Below are 13,823 nucleotides of genomic sequence, written 5' to 3' on the forward strand. Positions count from 1 at the left end.
ATTTGTAATATTTACGAGGAATAATGAAGAAAATCACCCAAACATTTGTAAAGCAATGTCTCCTGATTACAGCAATATCCCATATGTGGTAATAAACTGCTGTTTGGACCCACAGCAGGGCTCAGAAGGGAAGGAGTGCCATTTGGATTTTGGAGCACAGATTTAGCTGGATTGGTTTTCGGTGCCATGTCGCGTTTGCAACGCCCTGGAGAGACTAAAACAGGGGAAACCCCCCAAAAGTGACCCCATTTTGGAAACTACACCTCTCAAGGAATTTATCTAGGGGTATAGTTAGCATTTTGACCACACAGGTTTTTTTCAGAATTTAGTGGAATTGGGCAGTGAAAATGAAAATCAACTTTTTTTTCTGAAAAAGCATAGAAATTTTAAATTTTTACAAGGAATAAAGGAAAAAAAGAGCCACAACATTTGTAAAGCATTTTCTCCTGATTACAGCAATACCCCATATGTGGTAATAAACTGCTGATTGGACCCATGGCAGCGCTCAGAAGGGAAGTAGCGCCATTTGGATTTTGGAGCACGGATTTTGCTGGATTGGTTTTCGGTGCCATGCCGCCTTTGACCCCAAGTTACCCCATTTTGGAAACCCCCCTCAAGGAATTTTTCTAGGATCGTGGGTACAATGACTGCAATACTAATGTATTGCAGTATATTGTTATTTTTACAGGCTTCTGTAACCGCACGATCGCTGTTCCTGTCCGTTAGTCCTGGGTGTCAGCTGTAATACACAGCCGACACCCAACACCCACAGTGTATGGAGCGGGCTCAGCATGTGAGCCCGCTCCATACATCAACCCCCGCACCATGACGTGCTATTAAGTCATTGTGCTCAAAGGGGTTAATGCACAGCGGATGGTGTGAATATTGCAATTTTCCACTGATATGCCATTTTAGTGCATAATATGTTGTGCCCAGTTTGTACCACTGAAGACAAATACCTCATAAAACGTTAAGCGAGTTCTCCCGGGTATGGCGACGCCATATATGTGGGCGCAAACTGCTGTTTGTGCACGCTGCAGGGCTCAGAAGGGAGGGACGCCATTTTGCTTTTTGAGCGCAGATTTTGCTTGGTAGTTTTTCTGTTTGGGGTTTTGCTGGTATTTCAGTTTATAATGTGGGGGCATATGTAATCTGTGCGGAGAAAATCCGGGCATAATACGAGGGTATAAAAATGCGGTAAATAAATAATAATTCATAGATATGTGGCCGGTGTCGCACTGATAAATAGTGTCAGATCTTATCCGCTTTTGGAACACTCTGCACATTTGCATCGCCATATTCTGAGAGCCAGAATGTCTTTATTTTTTCTCCACCGGAGCTGTGTGAGGGCTTATTTGTTGCGGGACAATCTGTACTTTTCATTGGTACCATTTTGGGGTACATGCGATTTTTTTTTTATCACTTTTTATTACATTTTTTTGCAAGCCGGGTGACCAAAAATAAGCAATTCTGACAATGTTTTTTAGTTTATTTTTTGCGGCGCTCACCGTGCACTATAAATGACCATTATATTTTATTTTGCGGGTCGGTACGATTACGGTGATACCATAAGTATATAGGGTTTTTATGTTTTGCAGCGTTTGCGCAATAAAATCACTTTTTTATAAAATAATTTATTTTCTGTGTCACCATATTCTAAGAGCCATAACTTTTTTATTTTTCAGTCAAAAAAGCTGTGTAAGGGCTTGTTTTTTGCGGGACGGGTTGTAGTTTTTATCGGTATTATTTTCGGGTACATGCGACTTTTTGATCACTTTTTATTCTCTATTTTGGGAGGGGTGGTGACCAGAAAATAGCGATTCTGGTGTCGTTTTTTATTGATTTTTTTTTGGGGTGTTCATCGTGCGGGAAAGATAACATTATAGTTTTATAGTTGGGGTCGTTATGAACGCGGTGATACCAAATATGTGTACTTTTTTTAACGTGTTCATTTTTTTCCTATAATGGAAGACATATTGTAGGAAAAAAGCAGTGTTTGTTTATAGAACTTATAACTTTTATTTTTACACTTTTTTTAAAACATTTTTATTACCTTATTTTTACTTTTTTTACTTGTCCCACTAGGGGACACTTAGACTTGCAGCTTTGATCGCTGCTGGAATACATTACACTACACACGTAGTATAATGTGTTCTAACTGTCATTGTGACGTGAACGTCACACTGACAGGAAGCATCGGAGGACCGGCCGGAGGCTGCTCCTCCGAGGCTTCCGTACATGGCAACCCGGAGGTCATTGTCTGACCTCCGATTTGCCGTGACAAGCATCGGTAGCCCCCACGATCACTTCGTGGGGGCTGCCGATGTGCTTCAAACCACTTAAATGCGGCGACGGCAATCCGTCGCCGCATTTATGGGGTTAATTGCCGAAATCAGCGGCGATGGTCCGCTGACCGGCAAGGCTGGAGTGTAAGCTGTCAGGGACCTCCCGGTTCCCGGACACTGTCCGGGAACTACTCCGCAATAGTACATCTGGATGCGGGAACTAACCCCTCTGCAGGACGTACTATTGCGGAGCAGCGCGTGAAGAGGTTAACTTATATAAATATATGAATGTCACATACAAAAAATATGGTTAAATCCTGTTCCATGTAAAACCCCCGCAAACAACAAGGGGGCACTCCCTCCGTCTGGAGAAAAAAAGGTTCAACCTGCAGAGGCGACAAGCCTTCTTTACTGTGAGAACTGTGAATCTATGGAATAGTCACCGCAGGAGCCGTCACAGCAGGGACAGTAGATGGCTTTAAAAAAGGGTTAGATAATTTCCTAGAACAAAAAAGTATTAGCTCCTATGTGTAGAAAGGTTTACCTCTCCTTTCCCATCCCTTGGTTGAACTTGATGGACATTTGTCTTTTTTAAACCATACAAACTATGTAACTTTATTCTGTGTCTTTATGGTTATGGTGATAACAAAAAAAAAACCCACAGCAAAAATAAGATAATATGGTGAAAATGTTTTACATTCGTTCTTTCAGGAGAAAAACACCAATGTGGACTGTGAAGAGCAGAGCGTCTATGAAGTTTTAGCTGAACTCTTTCCTCGTGATTATAGCACAAATACACTATCTGAATCTGAATCTGGAAAACTGCAGGTTTTAACAAACGTATTATTCGCTATAAGAGAGCACAGTCCCTCGGAGAGGTGAGTGCTGTGCACATTGTTACTGAGAGATTGAAGGAGACTTACCGGAACATTTGTATTAAAGGCCCTTCAGTGTACATTAAAAATGTGGATTTTTTTTTTTTTTAGTATCTATAGTTTTTGCTGAGATATGAATGCTTTAAGTTTACAGGCTAAAAGCCTGAGGCTGCACTACTGAAATTCTGATGACATTTCCACGTCTGATAGTCATGGATACCTTATGTGGTTCCATTGTCACTAGAATGTAGATATTGTGAATTAAATATACACGAGGTCTCTATGAGAACAATACACCTGACAGAAATCAGATGGACATGTTGTCAGAACCTCTCAGTAGAGCAGCCTCAGGCTTTGGGCCTGTAATTTCAATCAGTTATATAGAAGTAAGATATTCAAAAACAATTTTCACACTTTTAATGTAGGTTTAAATCCTGTTATATTTCTTCCTTTAAGAGCGCTAATACTGGGCCTGTATATGGTGCGCTATTATGGAAATATACTTTTTGACATGTGAAATCTAGCATTTCTATGAAGCTGAAGGTGAAAATTATATTTTATCTATCTGGGTGGCGTGAACAAGGGGAACCTTTCTTCTCTGAATATAAATGAAATTACCAAATATTAGAAGTGAAGCATACCCTTGACTTTAAATAATCAGGACTCCTATTTATAGGTGGTCAGGGCTGCAGGAAGTGAGTGACTGAGAAGGCTCATAGAATAGGGGCATAGGTGGCAAGTTGGGCATTTTAATTGGCGGTTTAGTCAGTTGATTTTTGTGAAGACTCCATTACGTAGCGCCATTGTGGATGAGGTGGAGTTCTGCTCGAATTCACGGTTTGGCGTGTATCAGATTAACCTGTGGTTTCGCGTATTTTACAGAGTCGTTCTGGTCTCCAATTATACTCAGACCCTAAATATACTACAAGACGTGTGTCAGCGGCGTGGATATAAGTGCACCCGACTGGATGGACAGACGCCAGTCATTCGTAGGCAGCAAATTGTGGACGGATTTAACAGCAAGTATTCATCAGACTTCATCTTCCTACTTAGCTCCAAAGCTGGCGGAGTGGGGTTGAACCTGATCGGAGCGTGCCATTTAATCCTATACGACATTGACTGGAATCCCGCAAATGACATACAGGTTTGCACAGTGACGATTCTGATTTCCTGCCAATATTTGCATGCTTAATAGTTTCCTAGGCTCTTACCTTTCCACAACTTGCTCACACTATGGGCAATTAAGATGTTAAAATAAACACCTATAGAGGAATAACCGAAAGTCGGAATTAATGGTACTAGATTCTATGCAGATTTCCATTTCTTGCAGTCATTGTATACCTGTAAGTACTAAAGCTGGCCACACGCTGCAGATATCTGCGTTCAGCCAACAGCTACTCATCCTGAATCCCCCACTGGCAGTCGCTTATCTCCTGCAGGAACTAAGGATCAGGCCTGTTGAAATCCAACATGTCTGATCCCTCTTTCTCCTGACATCCGCCGTCAGTGGAAAGTCAGGAGTGCTCCATTTACATTGTGTGGTTGTCCCGTTCCATCGAAGTCTAATGTGTACGGCCAGCTTTAGTCCCCCGGGTGTCTTCAGTCTTTGTAAAGAAGTCCTGTTTCATTTGGCTACACATGAATTGGTATTTCTGCTGTATATTGTTCTTAAGATCAGTGTGGCATCATCCCATAACTGCAAATAGTTGGACGCATTACACCCCAGACCAGACTCCACAATAAATTGACACCATAAATGAATTCAGATCCCAGACGAGACATCCGAATTAATTCAGACCCAGACCAGAAAAAATAATAATAATTCAGACCTCAGACCCCCTAGTTACTTGCCGCTTATGCTTTCTCTTCACTTCCGTGGATATCAGGACTTTGTGCCACCGCACACAACATACTGCTGCTGGCCAGCGTCCGGACCTTGTGTGCCGAGTCTGTGGGCCCTGTAGCCGCTGCTACTGCGGAAGTTACGCCACTGAACAGGGTCAAATCCTGTGACCCTGTCAAAGTAACGTTTCCATGCTACCTTTTTTAAGAATCCCAAATGACAAATCTTTCTAGAGAAACCGGAACAAGGGACGGATCGCTGTATAACTAGGCAGATTTGCCATTTGGGGGTCTTAGAAATATAAACTACAATTTACATGGCCTAGAGGAGCTGTCCTCTCTCCTGACACGTCTGTTTTTTAGTACATAGTTGTATTCCCTATAAAATAACAATTCTGGTGCAACTTTTCTTAGAGCTCTGCATTGTGCCGTTCCTCTTTTATTCCTCCTAGAAATTGACTACTGGGTGTTACCAGTTGTGGGTGTGTCCCTACACAGACTGACACTGACCAATCAGTGCTGACAGTGAGACTGTGTAGGGACAGACCCCTTTGACAAGGGGAATGGTAACACCCAGTTGTCAATTTTTTCATTATTTCTAAGAGGACTAACAGAGGAGCGTCACAGTTCAGCGTTTTAAGAAGAGATGTTCCAGAATTGTTATTTTATAAGGAATACAAGTATGTACTAAAACATACATGTCAGGAGAGGTGACCGTTACTTTAAACGCCATCTCTATGATCATTGCGCATTCATAACGTCTGCCAGTAGGTGTCACTGTTCTCCTATTAATGTTAATCACTACAAAAGCAGATTGTAAGTACTGTGTGAAGACTACGGTGCACACTTCTAGCAATGCTTTTTTCACCTATATTACTTGCTCTTTTTTAAGGCTTTAACAGGATTAAAGAAGTGCCTTTACAATCAATTTAAAGAAACACTTCATACAAAATGTATATATTGTTACACCTAGTACAGGGCCGGGAGGGATCGTGATACAGGCGTTCAGTGAATACCAAAGAGTGATTCATTGGGACAACATAGGGGGTCAGATTTATTAAGACTGGTGTTTCATACGTCCGTCTTAATATAAGGATCGCTGCAGTTAAATGCGCCTAATTCATTAAGAGGCGCATAACTCTTCTTAAATGATGTGCCTCACTAGCCATAGATTTCCAATATAATTTATGGCCTAAATGATAGTGTCAGGTTGTGACAGACCCTGCCCCTCTGGCTAAGCCCTGGCCACTTATTGCAAAATTGGAGGTGTAAAAATGTAAACGTGGCAAAATTTATGCGCAAAAACATTTATTTTTGCAATTTGCAACTTTTCTACACTAGAAATTCCCCCTTGGTGTATTTAATGTTTGATTTCTGTCTCTCTATGGATAGTTGAGATTCTGGTTGTGAGTAATTGGTGAAATGTGTCCTTTGTGTTCTAGGCAATGGCTCGTGTATGGCGAGATGGCCAGCAGCGTACTGTACATATATACCGGCTCCTGACCACAGGTAAATATTATACATATCGACTGATGACAGGGAACTAGAGACATCACTACGTTTATATACGGCACTGCCCCAATTTTATCCCTTCGTTGCAATAGTCACTATTGCTTAACTTCTGATACCTAAAGCCTTGTTCACACCGTGCAGATTTGCAGTAGATTTTGCCTGTATTTTTTAAGCTGCTAAAACCAGGAACGGAAGTTGAACAGAAGAAATATGTAAGGATACGCCTTAAAGATCTGCTCTCCTGGGTTCCATTCTGGTTTTGGCTTCATGCATTCAAAATCTGCACTGTGTGTACAAGGCCTAACGTTTACCACAGACTTCCATTGCAGTATGACCGGATCATGTTACGGTCCATTACATATTTTGGTGGTCTAAGTAGTACGGTTACTCTGGGTTGCTTTGGGTCGTACATATGTGATCCAGGTTCAGCTCGTGAAGTCTGTGTAGCCTCAAGTTTTGTATGTCCTGTAAATGGTTATACATTGTTTTTATTATTAAAACTTAGTTTATTATTTTTTTGATTGGTTCCTTAAAATTAAAGATTTTTTTTATCTTAGTTGTGGATTTTGGTAAAGGTGAACTAATGTATGTGGATAATTAGATGGGTCACTAAAGATGGCCATAGGCAGCCCCAGTAATTCATATGGGGGGGGGGGGGGTTATTGAACAGTCCTGATCTGCTCCGTATCACTCAAAAAAGGTTTACAACATGTGAATCTCTTGAGTGATTCATAACCTAGAAAAAATGTGTTCACCGATTGAGCCTGAAGATTACGCCGGGTTATTGCAGTTATCTCATCTGAATCCCTCAGTTCCAGGTTCTCAGGATTGGAAGTTCAGTGACATCACTGAACTCATGATTTGCCTGTTGCTTATAAAGCAGCAACATATACCGCAGCGCTGCACAGAGGTCACCATTCACATCAGTCCCTATCACCAATGGGGCTCACTATCTCATTTACAAATGAAGTTAAAAAGGTAAGATTAAGACTGTGTTTACATCAGCGTTGCTTTCCATTGAGGGGTTCCATCACAGCTTTCCGTCACAGTCGACTGCGCTATTGATTCTGTCGAAAACAACGGAACCCTTTCGCAACGGTGACAAACGGAAACCATTAGCAAAGTTTCCGCCACCATTGAGATCGATGGTGAAGCAAACGGAAGCTAAGGTTTCCATTTGCCTTTCCGTTGATGGGTTCCCCCGAAGGAAATCTCAGACGGAACCCCTCAACGGAAAGCAACGCTGATGTGAACAGGCCCTAAAAGAGGTATTCCGGTCTCCGCAAATAGTGCATACACACAGGTGTGCAGCTCATTACAGTATCGCTGTCCGAGCTCTTTCCTGTAGCTAGCCGTGCACCTGTGTGACCGGGGCAGATTATGTTATCCAGTGGAGGTAAACTATAAAGGTTTCTATTGAATGACCGCAAGCAGAGATTTTGAAAACCATAAAGAATTTAGGCAGAAAGTATACTGCAAAATTGTGTGACCTCCCATCATACAATAAATAAGCCACGGATTATCAGAACTACTGCTCAGTATCTTATTTGCAGTACAAGGCTTGTACCTCCGCGGCCCCTTATCTCACCCTGTACTTGGGTGACACTTCCATTTTTGTTGCAGGCACTTTAGAGGAAAAGATCTATCAGAGGCAGATCAGTAAACAAGGTCTCTCCGGGGCTGTTGTGGATTTGGCCAAGAAATCGGAACACATTCGATTTTCTGTGGATGAACTCCGAGATCTGTTCACTCTGCATGAAGACTCCGACTGTGTAACCCACGACCTGCTGGAATGTGACTGTACACAAACAAAGCACCTTCCAGGTAATCCTATCATCACCATTACTTTATTACATGCGACAATGCCGCACACAGCGAGAGCTGCCGCCTCTTACAAAGCCCCAGACCAGCTGTAAATACTGAATGGACCCACGTGACACCCTGTGGAGAGCTTCAAACCTGTCTAAATGATGCCAATGATCGAGAAAACGAGCCTTCATATAAACTCCCGTCCCCGATCATTGCCCTGTGTAATGAGGGCAACGAACAGACGATGAACGAGCAAACACTCGTCCATCGGCTGATCTGCTCTTTTATGCAGAATTAATCATCGTTGTCGGCAACACGTCTACCTGCGTAAACCGGGAGATGCGCTGCCGACATGATGAAAATGTATGGGGACGAGGGATCGGATTGAAAAGCGCTCATCCCTATACATAAGCAATCATTGCTCTGTGTGAAAGGAGCCAACGAGCGCCGATCAACGAGCTGTCTCTTTGATCGGCGCTCGTTTACACAGCACATCTCGGGCAGTGTAATGGTACTCTAAGAGGTGAGGTAAAGAATGAGCTCTCTTGATATTTTTCCTCGCAGTATTGGCACATGGGGTGCAACATATAAAAACCAATAATGAGTTGGTTAATTTTACGCTGAGCGTGAAGTATAATGAGTCATATTTCAATATACATGGGCCACTTCTTTTGAGTTCTACTGGCAGAAATTATTCATAAAGAAGGCGTTGAGTTTCTGGGGCGCCTCGTCACTATTTTTCATTTTGCTTTGCAGTTGACAGATTACGGTGCAGTGATCCCCCACTCGAGCTCCTCCACATAGATCATTGCTGGCGCTCCCTCCCTGTACTATATACGCCCTAGATGCAGGCCAACATTTACTGACGCATACTGTAGACTAGTTTACCTACAACTTGACAGTCGGGTAAATGGTCAAATAAGATTGAGACTAGTTGTCCTTATACCGGTTGTCCCGTTTTGCATAAATTAAGCTAAAATTGTGCAACTATCCAATATGCTTGGTGTTTTAATTTCTCATTACATCAATGCTGCTGTCAGTGAATGGAAACTTAATAGTTTCCATCAGAGGATGAAATCCTGTCTGGATCCACAGGTACGCAGCTCCTTATAAGAGAGAGCTCTGATGCACTGTTGAGTCATGTATCTGTTTCAACGAGACATGATGAGAACAGGATTTCAACCTCCGGATGTAAACAATAATTTTTCCATTCATTCACCGGTATCAGAGATATTGAAATGGTGAGGAATTGAAATAAAGTATCCAGCTCTGACTCCTTTCATCCGCAGGTCACTTTCTCATTCTTACTAGAGTTGTGTTTCATCTATGCACTTACTGTTTTTCATTTCAGATGATGCCAAGGAAAATCATTTCATGCCCCGGAGCTGTCACCTCGGCAAGAAGGCAGAAAGTAATATTTCCATGTCCGAACTGATGCGGTGGAAACACTTTTCCATGCAACAGGATTCTGTTGACGCTTTTCTCCAGCCGGGCAAAGAATACATCTCATTTGTTTTTCAGAACACGACAAACAACTAACAGGTGCCAGTATGTGCCCCCCGCGTGAGTCGTCTGACAGAATAATGCTTCTCACATGCATTGTGGACTGTCGCAACTTGAGCTGCACAGTGTTACTTAGGCCTAGTTCACATCACGCTTTTGGCTCCTGTTGGAAGTATACATCGGAAGGACTTCTGACTGAAGGCTGCAACATATCCCACTGGGTAGGCATACAGCGGAATATGTCACCCAAACCCGCCGGGCAGAGCGCTACCTGACTTTCCTGATGTCACTCTCCATATATATCTGACACAATTCTCTCGGAAGCGCTCTTCCCGTGGACTCCAGCCCTGGGGAAGCCCCTGTCATCACTGTCCATATATACCTGACACAATTATCTCGGAAGCGCTCTGCCCGTGGACTCCGGCCCTGGGGAAGCCCCTGTCATCACTGTCCATATATAGACCGTGACGGCAGGGCTACAATACCGGAGTCCCAAGCTCGAAATTCGGAGACGCTTTGAGCTGCAGCCTGGACTTTTTACCCACACTGATAAATTGTAGAAAACAACTGGAAAGAGATGTGTGCTGCTGATGTGTTTATCTTACAGAAGATTGTCTAGACTGACCGGATACCATTGTAGGAAAACGCAAAATTCCGCCTCCCATTCATTTCACTGTTTGAGCCTCGGTCAGTTCAGGTTTTCAGCGTCTGGATGTAAAGAAGAAATGTCTCATTCATTGACAGCAAGCAGAGAAAATGGTGAAGAACAGAAACAAGAAAATATATTAGGAAGTTGCAGCACTTTTTATTTTAGAATGTTTATGCTTTATTTACATAAAACCCCTTTAAAACGAAAATTTCGACAAACTTCTGACGTGTCATAGTGACATGTCAGAAGTTTTGATTGGTGGCGGTCCGAGCACTGAGACCCCCACCAATCACTAAAACAAAGCGGCAGAAGTGCTCGTGTCGCTCAGCTGCTTAGTTTCTGTTCGGCTTTTTCCGGAAAGCCGATGTATCGGAGTACGGGCTCATACACTTTTATTGAGTCCGTACACGATACATTTATTTCCGGAAAAAGCCGAACAGAAACGAAGCAGCTGAGCGACACGAGCACTTCTGCCGCCTTGTTTTAGCGATCGGTGGGGGTTTCAGTGCTCGGACCCCACCAATCAAAACTTCTGACATGTCACTATGACATGTCAGAAGTTTGTGGAACGTTTAGTTACCTTTTAAATTGCATTCCAAGAGAAGCCAATGTAGAGATAATTTGAAAACCTTACTCTACCCACTGCGCTTAAAGGGGTTTTCCTATCACAGACATTTATGGCATATCCAACCACCTCACCAGGTGAGAACGAGGGTCAAGGGACCCGCACCTCTCTGACAGCTACGACATATCCACAGGATATGCCATAAACGTCAATGATGGGGATATCCTTTTTAAAGAATTTTTCCCACTTAAGACATTTACGGCATAACCCCAGGAGATGCCATAAATGTCTGCTATGTGGCAGTCAAAATAACAGGGGTCCCAGGACCCCCTTTTGGAAAGCCAAGACAGCCGTGTGTAGGAGGAGACTCAATATAAACGTGGCCTGTGCATGGCTCCTTCCGTTGAAGTCTATGGGAGTTACCCCCAGTTCCACCATTTCATCCTCACAATGTAAAAATGGAATGTCTGGTATTGACTGTGTATACAGGGACCATGGTTTTGTTAATATGTTTACTGACATGAAAGGTTGATTATTATGTTTTGCTTTTTCTAAAGAACGTATTAAATGTCAGTGATGCTTCTCAATAGAAGATGTTTTTCATTGATTTATAAATATGTCCAATATATAAAGGATGTTGATGGTTTTATATGTGGTTTTATCAACTTTACAATGTTGGTCGTGTTTTATTAGTAATCGTTTTTTACTACTCTAAAACCATTCTGGACAGATAAAACCAATGAAATGTATAATAAAGGGACACTAAAGTTCGAAACCGCTTTTGCTAATCTAATAGTATATCTGATATCGATCAACTTTGTAATTTACTTACTGTTAAAATTTTGCTGTTTTTATTCATACAAATTCTGTGTGAAGTTACTGCCACTAGGTGTCTCCCTTCCTGTAATCTGCTGTTCACCTCCTGTTGTCAAGCAAAATCTGTCCCTGGTTACAGACGGTCTGCAGAAGGTGGGGTTGTGTCTCCACTACCTGCCAATACAAGTCTTTGGTGAAGGGTGGGGGTGCAGGAGGGGGGAGCACATGCACAGGCGCGTTGCTTATACAATAGTGATGGGAAAGCGAATTCATTTTGAGGGTTAGTTCATAAGGATCTAGTTCAATCAAAAGATTAGTTCATCTAGTTCTTTATTGCTCTAGGATACTGTTGAGAACTTATTGGAAACATTGAAAATACACAGGGGCACCTTGGAAAGTGTAACATATTATTTATTTATTTACAGTTAGGTCCAGAATTATTTGGACAGTGACACAATCTTCATGATTTGGGCTCCGCTGCCACCACATTGGATTTGAAATGAAACAACGGAGACACAATTGAAGTGTAGACTTTCAGGTTTAATTCAAGGGGTTGAACAAAAATATCCTGTGAAACGGTTAGGAATTGCAACCATTTTTCCACACAGCCGCCTCATTTCAGGGGCTCAAGAGTAATTGGACAAATAAACATTACCAAAAAATAAAATGGATTTATTTAATACTTTGTAGAGAATCCTTTGCAGGCAATGACGGCCTGAAGTCTGGACCCCATGGACATCACCACACGCTGGGTTTCCTCCTTTGTGATGCTTTGCCCAGCCTTTACTGCAGCGTCTTCAGTTGTTGCTTGTTTGTGGGTCTTTCTGCCTTAAGTTTTGTCTTAAGCAAGTGAAATGCAGCTCGATCGGGTTGAGATCTGGTGATTGACTTGGCCATTGCAGAATATTCCACTTCTTTGCCTTATAAACTCCTGGGTTGCTTTCGCAGTATGTTTTGGGTCATTGTCCATCTGTACTGTGAAGCAAAGACCAATCAACCTTGCTGCATTTGATTGAATCTGAGCAGAAAGTAAATCCCTGAACACTTCAGAATTCATCCGGCTGCTTCCATCTTCAGTCACATCATCAATAAACACTAGTGACCCAGTGCCTTTGGCAGCCATGGATGCCCATGCCATCACCCTGCCCCCACCCTCTCATCACACTGCCTCCACCATGCCATCACACTGCCCCCACCCTCTCATCACACTGCCCCCACCATGCCATGACACTGCCTCCACCATGTTTGCACCTTGTGGTGAACCCTCTGTATTTGCTCTCATGAAGTCTTCTCTTTATGGTAGACTTAGATACTGATACACCTACTTCCAGGAGAGAGTTCTTCACTTCGGTAGATGTTGTGAAGGGTTTTTTCTTCACCATGGAAAGGATTCTGTGATCATCCACCACTGTTGTCTTCCGTTGACGTCCAGGCCTTTTGGAGTTCACGAGATCACCAGTGTTGCTCTTTTTTTTTTTTTTCAAGAATGTACCAAACTGTTGATTTGGCCACTCCTAACATTTGTGCCTTTTCTCTGATGGATTTCTTCCATTTTTTCAGCCTAACGATGGTCTATTTCGCTTGCATTGAGAGCTTCTTTGACCTCATGTTGTAGGTTCACAGCAGCAGCTTCCAAATACGAATGCCACACCTGGAATCAACCCCAGACCTTTTACCTGCTTAATTGATGGATTAACGAGGAAATAGCCCATGCAGAACATTAAATAGCTTTTGAGATAATTGTCCAATTACTTGTGATCCCTTGAAAAAGAGGCAGCTACATATTAAAGAGCTGTAATCCCTCAACCCTTCCTCAAATTAGGTTGTAAATACCCTCAAATTAAAGCTGAGAGTCTGCCTATATTGATTATATAACTATATTTAATATGTTTTGGTAAACCGCTAAAATGCCAAAACTTGTCACTGTCCAAATAATTATGGACCTGTGCGTGTTTATTCTCTCACTC

At 42.4% G+C, this 13,823-nt stretch overlaps 1 protein-coding gene across 2 annotated transcripts in view; it reads left to right on the top strand.

The window, feature by feature from the left end:
- RAD54B (RAD54 homolog B) overlaps positions 1-10,195 on the top strand; it is a 63,403-nt gene extending 53,208 nt beyond the window's left edge. For both annotated transcript variants that reach the window (XM_075825912.1, XM_075825913.1), the window contains 5 exons: positions 2,997-3,163; positions 4,043-4,304; positions 6,445-6,511; positions 8,138-8,338; positions 9,675-10,195. In XM_075825912.1, the coding sequence (XP_075682027.1) occupies positions 2,997-3,163; positions 4,043-4,304; positions 6,445-6,511; positions 8,138-8,338; positions 9,675-9,862 (885 nt within the window). In that variant the 3' untranslated portion in view covers positions 9,863-10,195. The remainder of the gene's footprint in view (positions 1-2,996; positions 3,164-4,042; positions 4,305-6,444; positions 6,512-8,137; positions 8,339-9,674) is intronic.
- The last annotated feature ends 3,628 nt before the right edge of the window (positions 10,196-13,823 follow it).

Source organism: Rhinoderma darwinii, chromosome 5 (genome assembly GCF_050947455.1).
Source record: "Rhinoderma darwinii isolate aRhiDar2 chromosome 5, aRhiDar2.hap1, whole genome shotgun sequence".
Classification (NCBI taxonomy): Eukaryota; Metazoa; Chordata; class Amphibia; order Anura; family Rhinodermatidae; genus Rhinoderma; species Rhinoderma darwinii.